Below are 21,517 nucleotides of genomic sequence, written 5' to 3'. Positions count from 1 at the left end.
GTAAAATAAGCCAGACACAGAAAGACAAATACTGTATGTTCTCCCTCATACGTGGAAGATTAAAAAATAGTTGATCTGAACTTAGAGAATTACTATAGGCTGGGAAGGCTGGCAGCAGGGGCACAGAGGGAGGTCAGATAATAGGTACCAAACATGTCAGATAGAACTAACAAGTTCTACCGGTTCCACAGCACAGTGGGGTGACTATAATTCACAATAATGCATTGTATTTTGTGTAAAGAATTGGAGAAGGGGCTGGCATGGTGCACCAGGTTAAGCCACCAATTGCTATGCCAGCATTCCATATCAGAATGCCAGTTTAAGTCCCAACTGTTCCACTTCTGATCCAGCTTCTTCCTAATGTGCCTGGGAAAGCAGCAGATGATGGTCCAAACACTTGGGTTCTTGCCACCCCATGGGAGGCCAGGATGAGTTCTGAGCCCCTGGCTTCAGCCTGGCCGAGCTGGCTGTTATGGCCATTTGGGGAGTCAACCAGCAGATGATAGACCATCTCATCTCTCCTCCTCTCCTCTCCTCTCCTCCCCTCCCCTCCCCTCCCTTCCCCCTCTTCCCCATCACTCTGCCTTTCAAATAAATAAATAAATGAATAAATCTTTAAGAAAGAACAATAACTGAAGGAGAAGAGCTGGTAGGTTCCAAAGCCAAGGAAAAAAAAAAAGAAAATGGAAAAACTGGTAGCCTAGTTTGAATGGTTCATGCTGTGTATATGTACTGAAATAGTGCACTGCACTCCATAAAAGTGTTCAAATATTAATCAAAGTTTTAAATAATTTTTAAAACTGTAAAAATACTTCATGTTTCCTAAATATAGTAAAATGATGACAAATAAAAAAGTAGTTGTAAAATGAGAATGAAAAATTTAAAATTATGTTTACTATGAAACATTTTTTTTTTTTTTGGGACAGGCAGAGTGGACAGTGAGAGAGAGAGACAGAGAGAAAGGTCTTCCTTTGCTGTTGGTTCACCCCTCAATGGCCACTGCAGCCAGCGCACCGCGCTGATCCGAAGCCAGGAGCCAGGTGCTTCTCCTGGTCTCCCATGCGGGTGCAGGGCCCAAGCACTTGGGCCATCCTCCACTGCACTCCCGGGCTACAGCAGAGAGCTGGACTGGAAGAGGGGCAACTGGGACAGAATCCGGAGCCCCGACCGGGACTAGAACCCGGGGTGCCGGCACCGCAGGCAGAGGATTAGCTTATTGAGCCGCAGCGCCAGCCTACTATGAAATAATTCTAACACTTCTGCCTCAGCTTGAAAATGTCTGCAGAGAGCCAGCGCCATGGTGCGGTAGGTAAATCCTCCGCCTGCGGTGCTGGCATCCCGTATGGGCGCCGGTTCTGGTCCCAAATGCTCCTCTTCCAGTCCAGCTCTCTGCGTGGCCTGGGAGAGCAGTAGAGGATGGCCCATGTCCTTGGGCCCCTGTCCCTGTGTGGGAGACCGGGGGGGGGGGGGTGCGGAGTGGCAGGCACCTGGCTCCTGGCTGCGGATTGGCATGCCTCCGGCCATTGCAGCCGTTTGGGGAGTGAACCAACGGACTGAAAATGATTCTCTCTGTCCCTCCCTCTCACTGTCTGTGACTCTACCTCTCAAATAAATAAAATCTTTAAAAAAAAAAAAAAAGAAAGAAAGAAAATGTCTGCAGAAGTGAAAATGGGCCATTAGATAATGTTTGCTCGACTCTAACGGGTAAGCAGCGGGCACAAAAGACTGAACTATATTTGCTACTTTTTCTTACACAATCACATTTAATTTTCAGAAACACACACACACACACACACACAGGAATCTGACTTCAGTAACAGAGCTGGAACAATCCACAGCAGTAGCAGGGGCAGTAGGTGAAGAGATTTAATTTAGTTGATTTACTGTGGTTGATAGGTTTTTGCAAGTCTCACATTGATGGAAGCTGCACATTTCTTCTTTTTCTTCTTTTTTAGAGATTTATTTATTTTACTTGAAAGTCACAGTAAGGCCGGCGCCGTGGCTCAACAGGCTAATCCTCCGCCTTGCGGCGCTGGCACACCGGGTTCTAGTCCCGGTTGGGGCTCCGGATTCTGTCCCGGTTGCCCCTCTTCCAGGCCAGCTCTCTGCTGTGGCCCGGGAGTGCAGTGGAGGATGGCCCAAGTGCTTGGGCCCTGCACCCCATGGGAGACCAGGAGAAGCACCTGGCTCCTGGCTTCGGATCAGCGCGGTGCGCCGGCCGCAGCACGGCGGCCATTGGAGGGTGAACCAACGGCAAAGGAAGACCTTTCTCTCTGTCTCTCTCTCTCACTGTCCACTCTGCCTGTCAAAAATAAAAAAAATAAATAAAAAGAAAGTCACAGTAACACAGAGAGAGAGAGAACGAGAGGTGGGGGGGGGGGGGTTCCTTCCATCTGCTGGTTCACTCCCCAGATGGCCACAACGGCCGGAGCTGCGCCAATCTGAAGCCAGGAGCTTCTTTCAGGTCTCCCATGAGGGTGCAGGGGCCCAAGGCCTTGGAACATCTTCTAATGCTTTCCCAGGCCATAGCAGAGATCTGGATCAGAAGGGGAGTAGCCAAGTCTCAAACCGGCACCCATATGGGATGCCGGCACTGCAGGCGCGGCTTTACTCACTATGCCACATTACCAGCTCCAGCTGCACATTTTTTCAAAGGGACAGAGAAGCTGTTAAAAGTTTGCTTTTCCTGGCTACAACCAAGGATCTGGGGATCTTCACACTACCCCAAGATCTGAGTGGGACATAATTTTGAAGGACATGCAATGTTTTATCCTCAGGGTAACAAAAACTGACAAGCAGGAAGCTTACACATTCAGTCAAAGTAGCATGTCTGTCTCCAAGAATAGTTTCAGTTTGAAGACAAGTGCCACCCTCTTGCTGAAAGCACCAGTTCCCTTACTGAAACTTGCTAGGGATGACAGAGGGTTTGACTCAGTTTAAAGCTTCCTTTAGTCTCTTAAGAATTTCATGAGGCCTCTCACCAATGAACCCACCTCAGAATTTCCAGGAAGAAACAGAGTGGTTTTGTGCATTATTCCCAAATGGAGCTGTATACTGCATGGGACATAAGAACTCTGATGTTGGCAATTATATCTTCTAGATTTCCCAGAGAGTCTAGTAATCAGCCAGCAGGATCAAACCCTGGTGACTCTGATGAGTGAGCCTGACCCAGCAGTCATGGACCATGAAAGACGGTGTTACTCCCAGAGGACATCACTGGTGAGAGTGGAATTCATGACTGGATACCTGTTCTGTCATTGATGCCACACTGCTCAATCCTTGTCAGTATTCGATGAATGGAATAAAATCAGATGGAACTTATAGACAATTCACAATTCTCCAGAACCAGAATGTTCTTATGTTAGCTTTGAAACAAACTTAAGTCAGACCTGCTACGATGACCTGATTGGGAGAGCTGTGAAAGTCATCAAGCCAGGGAAGTGTGTGACACCTTGTTTGTTAACCAGAGTTCTAAATGTCACCCAGTGCTTTCCTCACCCAAGAAGAATGACAGTTTTAAACATCTTTATGGCCAGAGTGCTGTGTTCCATGATCACAATTTTGTTTTTTACTAGTTTCGCTAAGCAGTTCCAGCAACAGCAGAGTGATGAGAAATGAAGAAACAATGCAAAAAGAGAACACACACAGAAGGAGGTTGCTACTTTCTAGATGCTGAAACAGGAGCCTTGCTTTTCATAACCACCAGCTTGTGGCTGCACAAAGCTCAAGGTGTAATGACAGTGGAATCATTTTGAGTTGTATGATTACTGTATTAAGGAGTTAGATAGCTTGCATGAGCATTCTCTTCTATGTTTAGGTATTCTATGTCACTCCTGCTATGAAACTTAAGTGCATGCAGAAAAAAACTTACTACACGAAATTTTACAATACTCGTGAAAACAACTTGATTTATGTGCAGTGTAATATTTCTGCAAATACCGTCCAAAACTCCCCCTCAAACAAAGCTTCCCTCATTAGGTGTTGGCCTGCCTTTACCATCTGAACTATCCCATTACCTGGCTACAGGATCTTACAACCAGTTACCTCCACTTTCCAGAGTATATTCTCTACTGATGCTATTGCAACCAACTTCTACTTCAAAGAGTTTTGCAGCAGCAATTAAAGTTTTTCTTCATGAGTTGAAAAAAAAAGTGAAATGGTTTTCAAATATTCTAATTCTGCTAGATACTTCTGTCATTCTTAAAACGAGTAATTTCACACACTAATAATATCTGATAGTCAACTTTTTTACATTTTAAATCAAGGTAAGTTTTACTGCAGAGTAGTTTTATTAAGAAAGGCTGCAGGATGTCTTCCAGTTCTTTAAAGTGTTAGTATATTTAAGTAATACACAATATATAATCAACCTACAAAGGATTCTTAAGCCTATCACAGCTAAATATCTTAAAACCGTTAAAGGCTTCCATAAGCCATGACTCAAATCTTTTATAATCTTCTATAATAAAATCCATTAGCATATTTCTAAAATTTAATTTTCAAGTCCTATATGGCTGTACATATTCACTTACCCATATGACATGAGTCTTTAAGCTAGAGTTAAATAATTGCAAGGAAAAATTCACATCATCTTAAAGACAAGTCTAGAAAGACTTTAAAGTCATTATTTAACTGTAGAAACCTTAGTGCTACATATTTATGAGGATAACTCCATATGTTTACATGAACACTCCTTACTGTAAGCTATTCTCATGGGCTTAGTGACAATCTTAGGAAATTCAGTCTTTATTTGTGGGTTCTGCAACTGTAGTTTCAACAAACTGCAAATCAAAAATATTTTTATTCTATCTTACTGAACAAGCATAGACTTTTTTCCTTGTTATCATTCCCTAAACAATACTGAATAACAATTACTTACATCGTAACAAGCATTTTCATTGTAGGGAGCAATTTAAGTAATCTAGAGATGATTTAAAGAAAGTGGAGGGGCCATCATTGTGGCATGGCAGGTAAAGCCACTGCCTGCAGTGCCAGCATCCCATATGGGTGCCAGTTGGGGTCCTGGCCCCTCTATTTCTGATCCAGCTCTCTGCTGTGGCCTGAGAAAGCCGTGGAAGATGGCCTAAATGCTTTGGCCCCTGCACCCACGTGGGAGACCCAGAAGAAGCTCTTAGCTCCTGGCTTCGGATTAGTGCAGTTCCAACTGTTGCAGCCATTTGGGGAGTGAACGACTGGACGGAAGACCTCTCTCTCTCTGGCTCTGCCTCTACCTCTCTATAACTCTATTTTTAAAAAAATAAATAAATATTTTTTAAAAAAGGAAAGATATGAATAGACTACATGCATTCATGCATTTTATGTAAGGGCTTGAGCATGGCAGGTGCTGGTATTTCCAGGGGATCCTGGAACCAGTCCTCCCCTAGATAACTACTGAGGGACAACTGCAATTCATCAAGTTGCTCATCTGCAGCAAGCAACACAAACCCAGGACTAACAGATTCTCCTCCAGAGCCAATTTGCCTTTGCAGCTCAACCCTGCCTAACATGCTGATCTCCCAGCCTTTAAACGCCGTCTGCCTGGAACACCATCTCCACCTCAACTTTTCCACTTTAACCAATTTTTCCAGAGTGATTTCAGTGCCAGCTTTAACTTAGAAGACACCTTGCACTTAAATTCTTCATGGCCAGTAGTATCCTGTTTTTATCCTAATAAACAGCAGTTGAAACTTTGTATTACAATCATTCAAATAATACCTATAATTCAAGTACGTGTCATGCAATCTATTAAATGATGTGGAAAAAGAGAAAAATACCAAAATAATTGCTGATTAACATAAAAATTTCAAAAACAGATATACTATGCAACTTTAAAAGATAGTCTTGAGAAAGGTCCTCATAATACTCAAAAACATTCTTTGAGAACAATTTTATAGAAAGGATACTGTAAAATTAACATAATTAACATTATCACTTCTTAACACTCTCCACAGAGTAGTAATTACCAAAGGACACAATGCTTACCATGTACTTAAGTAATCCTATTTCAGGATGAAGCAGAGGCAGTTCAGGAAACCATTTTTGTGCCAAGCTATTCAGTTTCTCCTAAAGTTAAGAAACACATTCAATATATATTCAATTGTTACATGTTGCCCTGCAGGAAAACCTAACAGCATCCTCCTTACTACATATCTAACAAAATACAAGGAATCTTCAAAAACTTCAAGGAAAGGGCCAGGCAATAAGCCTAATTGTTAAGATGGCCGTGTCCCACAGTGAAGTATCTGAGTTCCATATCTAACACTGGCTGCTGATCTTCCTGTCAATGAAGGCCCTGGGAGGCAGCAGTGTGGGCGTATTTGATAGGGTTCTGCCACCCACACGACAAGTATGGATTGGGTTGGATCCTGACTTCAGCTCTGGACCTACCCTGATTATTTTGGGCATTTCGGGTATGAACCAATAATGGGAGATCTCTCTGTCTCCCTCCTCTCTCTCTGCTTCCCAAATAACTACTTTTAAGTTGATGGAAAATGAACACTATGAAAAAACTATGCATATATATATATACACATATATTTCAAAATATTTTTGCACCAAAATAAATTTATCTTTTAATTCCACTTTTCACTAATTTATTTATTCAAAAGGCAAAGTGACAGAGAGAAAAAAGGAGACACAGAGTGGCAGACACCTCCCATCCATTGGTTCACCCTGAAAATAGTCTCCATAGCCACCTCCAGGCCAGGCTGAAGCCAGAAGTCAGGAACTATGAGTCTCCCTTGTGGATAGTAGGGACACAAGTACTTGGGCCATCATCCACTGCTTTCCCAGGCACATTAGTAGGAAGCTGGATCAGAAGCAGAGCAGCAGGGACTCGAACTGGCACTCCAACACAGATTCCAGTGTCACAGAGGGCTGCTTAATCTGCAGTACCACAACATCAGCCCCTTCCATGAATTTTTTTTAAGTACTCTCATACATTTTGGCTTTTAATTCCAGAAATATCAGTGAAACGCAAGAGTAACCTTAGATCTAAATTACCATCATACAAACTGAAGAACAACTTACCAATTTCAAGCTTTGTTTACACAAATAAGGACAAATCTTGCTAAGGTCAAAGTCCATATTCACTTCCAAACTGAAGTGAAAAATTGTGGTAATACATCAATTTTGATCACAACATTGTCATCATTTATCAAAATTAAGAATGCAAAACCACTTCTAAATAATGGCTGCTTAATTTTAGGAACAAAAACTTTGAGATAAAAAAATAATATATACCTCCACATAAGTCATTTTAAAGCAAATGTGAAAAATGAGGAGACTTACAAAAGATAAATAATCTATCACATTTATTAAGGAAACTTCTAGATACCTGTCAAATTTTACCTAAAGGTTCATAAGGTATTACAGTCAGATGAGTTTGCTAGACAATCTATAACACTTAAAATGCCTATTATTTTCATAATATTTTTTCATTTTCAAAGCACTGTTTCTTGGCTAACTACTTCCCCATTACATCCTTTGGACATAAAATATAATTTTATTTCCAATTAAAGAGATGACACATGACAACTGATTCAGGGTCACAAAAATCAGCAATAGAATGGAAACTTAAAGATGTAACTTATCCCTCAAAAGCCACATATTTTTATTTTGTTACAGTCTTCAACTGAACTATTCTATTCCATTAATGTTTTCACAGCAACATTATACAAAGGCGCTATTCATGTAAATGTTCTATTAGGGTAACATCTTCAGCCTTTATATTAAATGGAAAGAGCAGTATAGCAAAGAGTGCTCTAATGTCTATTCTAAAAACAAGCAGAACAAAAGGTTATAAAGAAATCAAGAGTCAACAGTGATTATCACTGTTACCACCTCATGGGAAAGCTACACGATGTTTTTCTTCTTTTTAACTTTCTGTAATTTCCACATTGGTACAATGGTCATGAATTATTTTCTTATCAGAAATTTTTAATTTTAAACAAACATTAGCCAATGTAACACCTCTAGCCTTGCAAATAGTCAAAAAAAATTTCATAAAATGAATATTTGACATCAATTTCTATGGTAAAACCTAATTTAAAACTTCAAAAAATCAAATACTTACATACTCTTCCCTCTCATGATAAATTTCCTGAAAAACACTGTTGCGCAATTGAATTACTTCTCGTTTTATTTTCTCAATTTCAGATCCATCATGGTCATCAGACTTTAATCAGGAGGAAAAAGTGATTTGACAGGCTTATTAAAATAGAATAAAAACAAGTTTTCTTATAAGCAGCAATGCAACACCTACAATACATCACTGTGTGATCTCTACATTTCCTTCAATACCTAGCACACAACAGACCCACAGAACCCTTGCTGAATTAATTTAAAACAATGCTAACACTGGCTTTTCCAAACCTACAAAAAAAAATTGTGGAAAATAAAGACCTAAAATCAACTACATAGATTTTTATTATCCTTTGATTTGCTATAGATTTTCTCTAAGATAGAGATGGTTAACTGCAAACACTGAGTAAAATGCTAAGGAAAATAACCAGAATACAACTAAATTCTCTAGAATTTTTAATATAATATTTGGTGAAAAAACAAAAGAAACAAAACAAACAGGATGAGTCCAATGTGTGAAATAACCTTCCAGATTATGTAGATTCACAAATTCGATAAAACTCCAATAGCATTTTAATAAAGAAGCCCCCTTAAAAGGTATATATGCCTTAAAAGTTGGATGTATATTCCTCAAAATTTGAAAAATTGCACTAAAGAATAGGAGGGACCAGCACTATGGTATAGCAGGTAAAGCCACTGCCTGTACTGCTGGCATCCCATATGGGTACTAGTTAGAGTCCCAGCTGCTCCACTTCTGATCCAGCTCCCTGCTAAAGCACCTGGGAAAGCAGTGGAAGATGGCCCAAGTCCTTGGGCCCCTACAAATATGTTGGAGACTTTGATGAAGCTCCTGGCTTCTGGCTTCTGGCTTCAGCCTGGCCTAGTCCTGACTGTTGCAGCCATTTGGGGAGAAAACCAGCAGATGACAATGAAGATCTCTCAATCTCTCAATCTCTCTTTATCTTTTTCTCTGCTTCTCCTTCTCTGTTACTCTTTGAAAAAAAATATTTTTTAAAAAATAGGATAAACTAGAAACCTCTTGAGTATGATTCTTGTTCTAAGATAATCAGAACTCCAGTCCTAATGAAGTACTCAGAAGAAGAGAGATCAATGTGGGTTAAGACATAATATAGATTCCTTCTTCCCATAAATCAAATCTACAAACGAACACCACAGATTCCCAGTAGATACACAAAATTCCACGCTTAAGGAAGGAAGTTAGCCCAGATTAGCGCACCCTATCCCCTCCAGCTCTATTATCATAGGAAAACAACTTAAAAATACTTGAAAGAAATACATTCAGCCATCAAAAGAGATTTAACAAAATATACCAGCATCTTAAAAATACTTTAACAAACCCTACCTCTGGAGAATGTAGTAGTTTTATATCTTCAAAGACATTAAAATGCCCAAACCAGAAGAGTTTTTAAAATTATTCTAAAATATTTATGTTCCCAAATATCAAAATAGTTGGGGCCGGCACTGTGTCATAGAGAGTAAAACCATGCCAGCATCCCATATGGGCACCAGTTCGAGTTGTAGCTGCTCTACTTCCAATTCAGCTCCATGCTAATGTGCCTAGGAAAGCAGCAGAAGATGGCCCAAGTCCATGGGCCCCTGCACCCATGTGACAGACCAGGAAGAAGCTCCTGGCTCCTGACTGAATCAGCTCCAGCCATTGTAGCTGTTTGGGGAGTGAACCAGCAGATAGAAGAACCAACAGATAGAGACCTCCCTCTCTCTCCCTCTCTCTCTCTTTCTCTGCCTCTGCCTCTCTGTAATGCTGCCTTCCAAATAAATAAATAAATCTTTAAAATAAAAAAAAAGTAGCCAGGTAAAATGGTTTTAAAGAACATTTAATGACATGGAAAAATGTTTATCTTATTAATATAATCTCAATTTTATTTACATATGAAGACAAAAATGTATATAAAGCAAAATATGACTGCAATGGTTCTCTTACCTTAAAGAGTATATTTAAATATTACTTTCTCAAAACAGAGCCCAAATAATGTAAGTTTCATGCAGAATTCAGTAAGAAACAACTGTTTCCTTACCTCTTCCAAATTACTCTTTTCAACCAATTTCCACCTCAGTCGAGCTTTCAGGCCTTTCAATGTCTTCTTAATTGACAACAAGTGATCCACACTGGGACTCTTATTTAGACATTCAATAACCTGCTTTTTAAACTAAGTGAGAGAGAGAATTACCATCTTTTCAAACACAATACACAATATGTACTGGTCACTTACTGACTGCTTAATTTTTGTCTATAAAGATTAAACTAGTATTCTAAATTCAGATTGAAACACTAAGAAATTTTGTGATTTTCAACAAGACAATTCTACCAATTTCCTAATTATTCACTCTTTTATTTAGAAGAATATCTGTTCCAGGACTCAAAGTAGCAAAGGCAAAAGTAATATTTCAAGCTGAGAAACATACTGTCAATATCAAAGCTAACAGGAATCTTTAATGAGGATATAAACTGAAATCTTCTTTCCCAAAAGAGGTTTGACAATATGTTCCTTTTAAGTCCATAATTACAATTTTAGGAATCTTAGCAATTATATGCAAAAATTATGTATACAGATGATGTACAATGCTATTTATGGTATGAAAAAATTGGAATTAAAGTTAATGTCCAACACAGATGAAAGGTTAGATAATTCTGTTGTATATCTATGCAGGGATGATGATTCAGTCACTCAAAATTACCATATAGAATCATTAATCATATGGGGAAATGTTCATAATACACCATTAAATGAAGAAAATATTTTCAGATTACTCAAAATGACAGGTTAGGGAGGGAGCTTGCTGCTCTAGTCTAGGAGAAGATGGGGTGTTTTTTTTTTAACTTTTATTTAATAAATTTAAATCTCCAAAGTACAACTTTCGGATTATAGCGGCATTTCTCCCCCCATAACCTCCCTCCTACCCGCAACCATCTCATCTCCCACTCCCTTTCCCATCCCATTCTTCATAAAGATTCATTTTCAATTATCTTTAGAAGATAGTTTTTAAAAAGTGGAAAGAGCGCAGATTCAGGTAAGAGTTACAGAGAAAAGAGCAGAGGAAACCACACAAATTGGAGGGACATAGTGTACCTATGAGGAGTGTAAGTACACACACAACTCAGGATCCCAGCACCCAAGAGCTTACGCACCAGCACTGGAGAATCAGGAGAGACCAGACTGCAGCAGCCCAAGCCACTGGCAAAAAAAAAAGCTGCAGGAAGAACCTAGAGGGAATCTAGCTTGGAGCCCTGCCAAACTAGATGAGAAAAAACAAAGCGGGGGGTAGGGGACAGCAGTTTTCTCTCCCCCCTATCACCCTGCAACAGCGTCCTGTAACAAGTTGATAGAGAGGCAGGTGCTATTTTGGACTTGGCCAGCTCATGTCTGCACCCAGCTGCCAGCCAAGCAGAGACTCCTGAGTCTGGTAGGGAGAACAGATGGGCTGGGTGCTGGTGACTGTGGGAGGCTTGTGTGGCAGGACTGTGAAAACACTGAGGCTGCATGGGAGGATTCAGGGTGTGGCTGGGACACTGGGCAGTCACTGTGGGAGGCTCCACATGATCAGGGCTCCCCGGTTACCTGGCGAGGGACATTGCTGGGGAATCTGAACTTACACTAAGGACTGCATAGATCCTTTGCGTGGTCCTTGGGGCAGAGCAGATGAATAATATACCCACTGGGGCTAGCACCCAGGCACTGGTCTCATTTGAGGAGAGGAGCTCAGCTGAGTCTACACCAACAGAAAAGAACAAACCTCCCCTCTGATTTAAAAAAAAAAAAAGAGATTTACCACAGCAAACTTGGGTGTGTCACCACAGACATGCCCTTCACCCTGGAACACTGAACAGAGCTCCTTGGCCACACCTACCAGGTGTTCCCTGAAAGCAGACACTTCACTAATCCACTCAGACATAATCCAAAGATAAAAGCTACCACAGCAAAAAAGCAAAGAAGAAACCAAGGAGTATCTCCACAAATGCCAAAAAACAAACACAGCAATTCAAGAAATAAGAATAAGACAGACAACATGATGCCCCCAAAAGAACACAACACTTCAATACTAGATTGTGAAGATGATGAGACTGAAGAAATGACAGAAATGGAACTCAAAAAATTGATCATAGAATTACTTAGAAGTAATCAGAAGCAAATCCACAAACTAATAAAAAATCCATATATAACATGAAAGAAAATTTCTTCCATGAAATTGAGATCTTAAAGAGATATCAAAATGGAGTGTTAGAAATGAAGAATTTAATAAAACAAATAAAAAATGCAGCAGAAAGCCTTAACAACAGAATCGGTGAAGCAAAAGAAAGCATATCTAACTTAGAAAATAAAGAACAGGAAATTATATAGTCAGCCCAAACACAAGAAGAAAAGAAAACTACAAAACACTGTTGGTAATCTACAGGATACTATCAAATGACCCAACATATGGGCTCTAGGAGTTCCTGAAGACGTGGGAAGAGAGAAAGGATTAGGAGGCCTTTTAGGTGAAATAATAACAGAAAAACCCCTAATTGGAGAAAGAAAGATATCCAAGTACAGGAAGCACATAGAACTCCGAATAGACATGACCAGAAAAGATCTTCACCATAACACATTGTAATTAAACTCTTCACGGTAAAATATAAAGAAAAGATTCTAAAATGTCCACAAAAGAAATGCCAGATTACTTCAGAGGATCTCCAATTAGACTCACAAAAGACTTCTCATCAGAATCCCTAAAGGCTAGGAGAGAATGGCAAGATATATTCCAAGTCTTAAGAGAAAAGAACTGTCAATCCAGAATACTATACCCTGCAAAGCTCTCGCTTGTGAATGAAGGTGAAATAAAGACCTTCCATGACAAACAGAAATTGAAAGAATTTGTCACCACCCATCAGCCCTGCAGAAGATGCTTAAGGATGTGCTGCACACAGAAACACAGAAACATGGTCATCACTAGGAAAGAAGGTAAAGGAAGGAAATCTCCCAGTAAAAGTACAAAGGAAGGAGCCAGTGCTGTGGTACAGTGGTTTAAAACCCTAGCCTGCAGCACTGGCATCCCATATGGGCGTCGGTTTGAGGCCTGGATGCTCCACTTCCGATGCAGCTCTCTGCTGTGGCCTAGGAAAGTGGTGGAAGATGGCCCAAGTTCTTGGGCCCTTGCACCCACGTGGAAGACCCAGAAGAGGCTCCAGGCTCTGGATAGGCTCAGTTCTCTCGTGCTTGCTCGTTCACTTGCTCTCGCTCTCTCTCTCTCTCTCTCTCTGCTATTCAATATAGTCCTGGAAGTCTTAGCCACAGCCATTAGGGAAGAAAAAGAAATCAAAGGGATACAAATTGGTAAAGAGGAAGTCAAACTATCCCTATTTGCAGATGACATGATTCTATATATAGGGGATCCAAAAGACTCCACCAAAAGATTATTGAAACTCATAGAAGAGTCTGGTAAAGTAACAGGATATAGATCAATACACAAAAATCAGCAGCCTTTGTATACAAAGACAATGCCATAGCTAAGAAATAACTTCTAATGTCAATCACATTCACAAGAGCTATAATACCTTGGAATAAATTTAACCAAGGATCAAAGATCTCTATGATGAGAATTACAAAACATTAAAGAAATAGAAGAAGATAAAAAAAAAATAGAAAAATCTTCCATGTTCATGGATTGGAAGAATCAGTGTCATCAAAATGTCCATTCTTCCAAAAGCAATTTACAGATTCAGTGTGATACTAATCAAAATATCAAAGACATTCTTCTCATATCTAAAAAAAAATGATGCTGAAATTCATATGGAAACACAGAAGACCTCGAATAGCTAAAGCAATCTTATACAACAAAAACAAAGCCGGAGGTATCACAATACCAGATTTCAAGACATACCACAGGGCAGTTATAATCAAAACAGCCTGGTACCGGTACAAAAACAAATGGACAGACCAATGGAACAGAATAGAAATGCCAGAAATCAATCCAAACATCTACAACCAACTTATATTTGACCAAGGAGCTAAAATAAATCCCTGGAGCAAGGACAGTCAGTCTCTTCCACATGCAGAAATATGAAGCAGGACCTTACACCTTACACAAAAATCCATTCAAAATATATTAAAGACATAAATCTATGACCTGATACCATCAAACTATTAGAGAACATTGAGGAAACCCTGCAAGATATTGGCATAGGCAAAGAGATCTTGGAAAAGACCCCAGAGGCACAGGCACTCAAACCTAAAATTAAATTGATTACATCAATTTGAGACACTTCTGTACTGCAAAAGAAACACTCAGGAAAGTGAAGAGGCAATTAATAGAGTGGGAGAAATTATTTGCAAACTATGCAACTGATAATGGATTAATAACCAGAATATACAAAGAGATCAAGAAACTCCACAAAAACAAACCAAACAATTCTGAAGTGAAGAAATGGGCAAAGGACTTAAACAGGCATTTTTCAAAAGAGGAAATCCAAATGGCCAAAAGACACATGAAAAATTTTTCAGGTTCACTAGCCATCAGGGACATGCAAATCAAAACCACAAGGAGGTTTCACCTCACCCCAGTTAGAATAGCTTTCTTTTTTTTTTTTTTTAAGATTTATTTATTTATTTGAAAGTCAGAGTTACACAGAGAGAGGAGAGGCAGAGAGAGGTCTTCCATCTGCTGGTTCACTCCCCAGATGGCCGCAACAGCATGAGCTGTGCCGATCCAAAGCCAGGATCCAGGAGCTTCCTCCAAGTCTCCCACGTGGGTGCAGGGGCCCAAGGACTTGGGCCATCCCCCACTGCCTTCCCAGGCCACAGCAGAGAGCTGGATCGGAAGAGGAGCAGCTGGGACTAGAACCGGTGCCCATATGGGATGCTGGCATTTCAGGCCAGGGTGTTAACCTGATGCACCACAGCGCCGGCCCCCTAGAATAGCTTTCATACAGAAATCAACAAGCAACGAATGCTGGCAAGGATGTAGGGGAAAAGGTACCCAAATCCACTGTTGATGGGAATGCAAATTGGAAAAGCCACTATGGAAGACAGTTTGGAGATACCTCAGAAAACTGAATATAGACCTTCCATAGAACCCAGCCATCCTACTCCTGGGAATTTACCCAAGGGAAATGAACTCAGCAAATAAAAGAGTCATCTACATCCCCATGTTTAATGTACATCAATTCACATTAGCTAAGACATGCAATCAACCTAAATTTTCATCAATGGAAGACTGGATAAAGAAATTATGGGATAGGTACTCTATGGAATACTACACAGCAGTTAAAAAAATGAAATATGGCCATTTGCAACAAAATAGATGAATCTGGAAAACATCATACTTAGTGAAATAAGCCAGTCCCAAAGGGACAAATATCATATGTTCTCCCCAATCTGTGATAACTAATAGAGCACCTAAAAGGAGATCTGTAGAAGTCAAATTGACACTTTGAGAAGCAATAACTTAAACAGCCATTGTCTTGACTGTCAGGAAACAGGCTTTTTTTTTTCTTTCTTCTTTATAATATTTGTTGAACTCTTTACTTAACATAACGTTAATCCTATGTGTATAAAGCCCATTGAGGATTGATCTCATTAAAAAAATAAGAGTGGGAATAAGAAAGTGAGGAGGAAGTTTGTAACCGTAAAGCAGTATAGTTCTCATACATTCCTATGGACTTACTTCTAAGGGGGATACAGTTTAAAAACTTGTCATGGGATGCCAAATCTCATTAGGCTGGGTGTAAAAATGCCATCTTAAGTGTTAAAGTGACCATATTAAGTGTTAAAGTAATCATAAAGATAGGATTAAGTGTTAAAGGGATCATATAAATAAGGTTAAGTGTCTGGTAATAATAATAGGTAGAATCAAAAAGAAGAGAATGGGAGCTGGTGCCATGGCGCAGGTTAATCCTCAACCTGTGGTGCCAGCATCTATATGGGCACTGGTTCTAGTCCTGGCTGCTCTTCTTCCAATCCAGCTCTCTGCTACAGCCTGGGAAAGCAGTAGAAGATGGCCCAAGTTTTTGGGCCCCTGCACCCACGTGGGAGACCCGGAAGAAGCTCCTGGCTCCTGGCTTTGGATCAGCACAGCTCCGGCCATCGCAGCCATTTGGGGAGTGAATCAACAGAAGGAAGGCCTTTCTTTCTGTCTCTTCCTCTCACTGTCTGTAACTCTACCTCTCAAATAAATAAATAAAATATTAAAAAGAAGAAGAAGAGAATGTTCCAATAGGGAAGTAGTCCACACAGCAGAACTCATAGAATGACAATGGCTTTAAATAGTACTCTGACTTCAGAATCATCCTGTAAGGCATTCTGGTCTGACTGAAAAGCCCATGAGAATATTTCAGGCAAGGAAAGCCAAGACACTGTGGCAAAAAAAAAAATGTTCTATATGAAGGATCTCTGTGAGAGAGACCCCAGTGGAAAGAAGTGGCCATCAAAGAAGAATGTATTTTTCTGTGAGGAAGAAGAGAACTTCCACTTTGCTTATGGCCTTGTCTAAATACTGATGGAGACTGTGGATTTAAAAGGCTTCCATAGCCTTGGCAGCTCATGTCAAAAATCTCGAGTGATCACTGATGTCATATGTAAGAATGTTAACTGTTAAATTATCAACAGAAGTCACTGTATACTTACTTCCCATGCAGGACTTCTATCCTCAGTGAGTTGTATTATGAGAATTAACTGTAAAACTTGTTCTCAAACAGGTTTGGGGGGGTGCAAAATTGTTGAAATCTTTACTTAGTATAGCATTGGTCTTCTGTGTATAAAGTTAATTAAAAATGAATCTTAATGGAGAATGGGACTGGGAAGGGAGAGGGAAGAGGAGATGGGGTGGGAGTGAGGATGGAAGGGTGGGTGTGGTGTAAAGAATCACTATATTTCTAAAGTTGTATTTATGAAATTTGTACTCATTAAATAAAAGGTTTCTTTGGAAAAATAATAAAATAATAAATAAATAAACAGGAGCTAACTCCAATAAAAAAAAAGCTTTTTAAAATAAAGAAAATATTTTCAAAATAGCCTACAAGACAAAGCAATGCATCATAGATAGACAGATACACATACACACAAGAGTACTTTAAGAAAGAATTAAGAGACAAGTTTACTTTGGTGGGAAAAAATTTGAAATCTGTACATAGTTTTTTTAGTAATACACATTTTCCACAAACTTCCTTATGAGCTCTTGTATATTATATCACCTCCAAATAGAAAATACTCTGAAACTCTCAGAGTAGGGGTTTTAAGTCATATTTTTATTTCTTCTTAGCTTTCTGTATATAGTAAGTTTTCCATAATACACTTTTATAGTTAGAAGAAAATGTCAAATGCTGTCAAAGACATAAGAAAACCAAAAGGTTAAGAAAAAAAATTAAGTATATTTTATCAACAAAAATCACAATGTCCACTTTATAGTGAATTCCATTCTATGCCATCTAACAATGACCATTCTGTTAACAATAAGCAATTTACCAACACACTGAATATTAAACTGCTTGTGAAAAAATTTAAGTGTTAAAAAATTCAAAGAAATATATAAAACCAATTAGAGAAAGTGTAACCCAACCTCAACACTGTCCTTGTACTTGGCTTGTACTGAGGCAATGAGCCTTTCCTCTGAACGGATCTTCTGTAGCACCTGACCGTATGTATCTAAAATGATCTCCTTGTCTGTATCACCTTGCTCCTAAATAAAACCACACACATGAAATTATGCATAAGGGAAGTCAAAATAGTTAAACCTTCAATTAAAATTGATAAACTTCAAAATGGTACCTTTGATAAATTTCTATAGCCATTTCAAAATATTTTTATACAAAAATATTTTCTAGACATTAGAGAGTCTGATATCAGACATGTCCATATAGAAAATTTTGCCCCTATTACACTACAAATTACTCCTGAAGCTTCCTGGAGAAGAGCGCTAAAGGAAATCAGGGATATTACCACAATTATACAACAATTATACAACATATAGAATGTCAACCATTATTTTTTTAAATCATCTATTAACCATTTCTAAAATCAAGACTGACAAAAACATAAATCAGGATTAAATAATAAGGAAATACAGCACTATATACTGTCACACACTATGAACTAATCTGCAAAAACTAAAAAAAGAAGTAAAATGAAAAGTACAACCACTGAGACTTTAGAAAGCAGCCTAAATAACCTGGAAGGAGTCCTAGTGAGCAATGTTAAAATTTGAAAATACTCTTTACAGGAGCTACACAAATTTTTAATTTGATACAGCAATATAGATGTTTGGCACAGCAGTTTAGACACCGCTTGTGATCCCTGCATCTCATATCAAAGTGACTGGCTTCAAATCTAGACACTATTCCCAATTCTATCATCCTGTAACTGCACACACCCTGGGAGGCAGCACTGATGGTTCAAGTAGTTAGATTCCTGCTACCCACATAAGTGACCCAAATTGAGTTCCTGGCTTCAGTTGGGCCTGGCCCAGCCCCAGCTATTGTAAAGCATCTCGGGAGTGAATCAGAAAGCAGGAGATATTTCTCCTTCATTCCTTCTCTCTCTTTCATTCTGTGAATATGTGTGTATCTGTTTTGCATGTGTGTATTTACCTTCCAAATAAATTAAATAAATACTTTTTAAAAGCAAGAGAGAAAAAGGGATACTGGGCAATCCTGTGTGTCTACTTCCAGAGCTCTCTTAACTTTCAAGTTTTCACAAGCTCTAAGGAGTAATTTCTTTGAGGAAAAAAAAGATTTTATTTATTTGAAGGCAGAGTTAAAGAGAGAGAGAGAAAAGAGAAGAAAAGAAAAGAGACAGACAGAGATCTTCCACCAGTTGGTTCACTCCACAAATGGCTGCAACAGGTAGGGCTGCACCAGGCTGAAGCCAGGAGCTAGGAGCTTCACTTGGGTGTCCACGATGGATGCAGGCACCCAAGACCTTGGGCCATCCTTTACTGTTCTCCCAGGCACATTAGCAGGGAGCTGGATCAGAAGTGGAACAGCCAGGACTCAAACAGGTGCCCGTATGGGATGCCGACATTGCAGGCTATGGCTTTACCCACTACGCCACAGCACCGGCACCAGGAGTCATTTCTAATAGTCATTGGGTATGATGGACTCAAGAATTAAATGATATAGAAAGCCGATCCTTCACATTAAAAGGAGTTTTCTTTGGCATAGGCATTTGGTTAAGCAAAATGCTGGTTAAGACATCCACATCTCATACTGGAGTGCATGGGCACTTCCTCACTCCAGCTTTCTGCTAACTGTAGACCCTGAGAGGTAGCAGGTGATGACTCAAATAACTGGGTCTCTGCCATCCACAGATGAGATCTCAACTGAGTTCCCAGCTCTAGTGGGAATCTGCAGTCAATCAGCAGATGGGAGTTTTCTTTTTTCCTGTCCCCCCTTAGCATTCCTAGAATTAAAAATTAGGTTTTTTATGTAAAATATCCTATCAAAGTGAAGTGCAACTCTACAGAATAATAAAATTGCACTCTATTTGGATTAGAACTTGGTAGCGTTACTCTCTCAAGAAACTGTCACAGGAAAGCTAAGAGCAGCCAGTGAAACCTGCTTCATTAAGGAAGCAAAGACAAGGTCATTACTCACAATCAGAGACACCTCCAGCTCTTTGCAGAGACAGGACTCGGTCTTCTCTAGGACCTCATCAATATTACCAACTGTATCATCAGAGCTTGCTGGTTCTTCCACAGAGAGATCAAAAACCTTTTTTTGCAAAAAATAAAAACACAAAATATCTTATTTATATTAATTCAATTAGTAGCCACCGTACCCTTACACCTGAAGCAGAGCATTAAGTTATCCCCAGGACAACATATAGGGAAACAAGAATACAGACAAAAGCTAAAGCACCCGCTGTGGCAACACTCACGTACCAGAAGGGAAAAGGCACTGACACATAGCTGATCTGAGAAAAAGCAACAGTACAGACAGGTGAAGGAACAATCCAGGAAAAAAAACAGGACCAAAACCAAGACAATGGTTTTTTAGAGCACTGAAAGCAGTGGTGTGAAAACTCACAGAGACCTGAAGCCTCAGGTTTAAGGAGGGACTCTGACAGGGGACAGGCAGACAGCGTCACTCAGGGACCAAGAAGGCAGATGCTTGTGTGTCTATTCCCTTCTTTGTGCTACCAACAGCACCGAGCAAGCGCTCTCTCTACCTTTAAGCTGCTCTGGAACCACGCTACGAGACGCTGCAGAGAAGCCTCTGTCTCACTTCTAATTTTGGTGAACTCCTCTCGTTTATCACACTTCCAGTCATAAAATTTTCTAAGGATATCCTCAGAGTGTGTTCCTTCTTTGGCTGGTCCATACACTGCTTCTAAAGAGGCTGACAAATCCTACAGAGAGATACTCTTATGTTTATTAAAGCTTATTAACTGCTCATTAGGATTCAAGTCCAGTGTTAGAATCCAAAGAACAGGAAATCAGAGTAAAACTTAGAATCATTTAACAAGGACACATCACAAGGCTATCTAGATAGTGACTCCAGAGTATTTGAGATTTCAAATTTTCAGATTAGGGTACCTAACCTGTATCAAACTTTAAAAATAAAGCAGCCTTAAAGATAACCTTGGTTGCAGACTCTCAACCTATTTTACAAACAATTCATAGGAAGAAATAAATCTTTACAGCGTAAAGTAGAAGTTGCTTTGTAGAAAGGTAAATTCTTAGTATACTATCACACTTTCATATGTAAGGCTTACTTCACCATTTTGGAAGAAATTAAGCTGTATAATTCTACTTAAGAATTATTTCAAACCAGGGCTCCAGTGGTTCCTGAATCATACACAGCATGATCAACACCACATCTTCATGAGGATATAGAGAGAAACAGGGTCCAGATGTCCCTGAATATTCTCATCTCCAAATTTCTAGCAAGCAGATTCCCAGAAATACAAATAAGGTAGATAGCAGCCACTGTCCTAGCACCAGAGATACTGACAAAATCATTAAAAACTCAAATACATTTAAGACAGAATGATTAAAAAGAGAAAAAAAGGATTGTTTTCAAATTACATGACCACAGAGAAAGCTCAAAGAGTATCAAGAGACAAATGATAATTAAATCAGCAGAATTGCCAGACACTAATATATGATAATAATGAGGAAATGAAAAATAAGACAACAGAAAATAAAAGCAGCCAAAAGTACAAATAGCTTAGAGTTAAGATAAATTGTCTATTTTTAGAGAAAATTTCTAAACAATATTATAGGACCACAAAAACAAAAAAGATCCAAATAAAGAAATAACAGTGTTATGTCACTAAGTGCAGTGACCTGCCACTACCATGTTCATTCATCCCAAACTCGACTCACTGCTGACAGTGACAGGGCTGAAAGCACACTGACCATGTGCCTCAAAGCCCTCTAGCTCAAGGATCAGGGTCTCTTCTCCCTAACTCTGATTCACGGCCCTCCT

The 21,517-nt window shown here is 39.5% G+C and overlaps 1 protein-coding gene and 1 pseudogene across 2 annotated transcripts in view; one reads left to right on the top strand and one right to left on the bottom strand.

Annotated features, from left to right (window-relative positions):
* STK31 (serine/threonine kinase 31) overlaps window positions 1-21,517 on the bottom strand; it is an 86,994-nt gene that overhangs the window by 27,442 nt on the left and 38,035 nt on the right. For both annotated transcript variants that reach the window (XM_062178932.1, XM_062178933.1), the window contains exons 12-17: window positions 20,256-20,435; window positions 19,682-19,798; window positions 17,650-17,769; window positions 10,137-10,268; window positions 8,072-8,173; window positions 5,980-6,060 (exon numbers count right to left, since the gene is read on the bottom strand). In XM_062178932.1, coding sequence (XP_062034916.1) covers window positions 5,980-6,060; window positions 8,072-8,173; window positions 10,137-10,268; window positions 17,650-17,769; window positions 19,682-19,798; window positions 20,256-20,435 — 732 coding nt within the window. The remainder of the gene's footprint in view (window positions 1-5,979; window positions 6,061-8,071; window positions 8,174-10,136; window positions 10,269-17,649; window positions 17,770-19,681; window positions 19,799-20,255; window positions 20,436-21,517) is intronic.
* Window positions 1,276-3,618, top strand: LOC133749943 (S-adenosylmethionine decarboxylase proenzyme 2-like; annotated as a pseudogene).

The sequence above is a fragment of the Lepus europaeus genome, chromosome 20 (genome assembly GCF_033115175.1).
Source record: "Lepus europaeus isolate LE1 chromosome 20, mLepTim1.pri, whole genome shotgun sequence".
NCBI lineage: Eukaryota > Metazoa > Chordata > Mammalia > Lagomorpha > Leporidae > Lepus > Lepus europaeus.
Note: the sequence above shows the minus strand (reverse complement) of the source record. Positions and strands in the feature narration are given on the sequence as shown.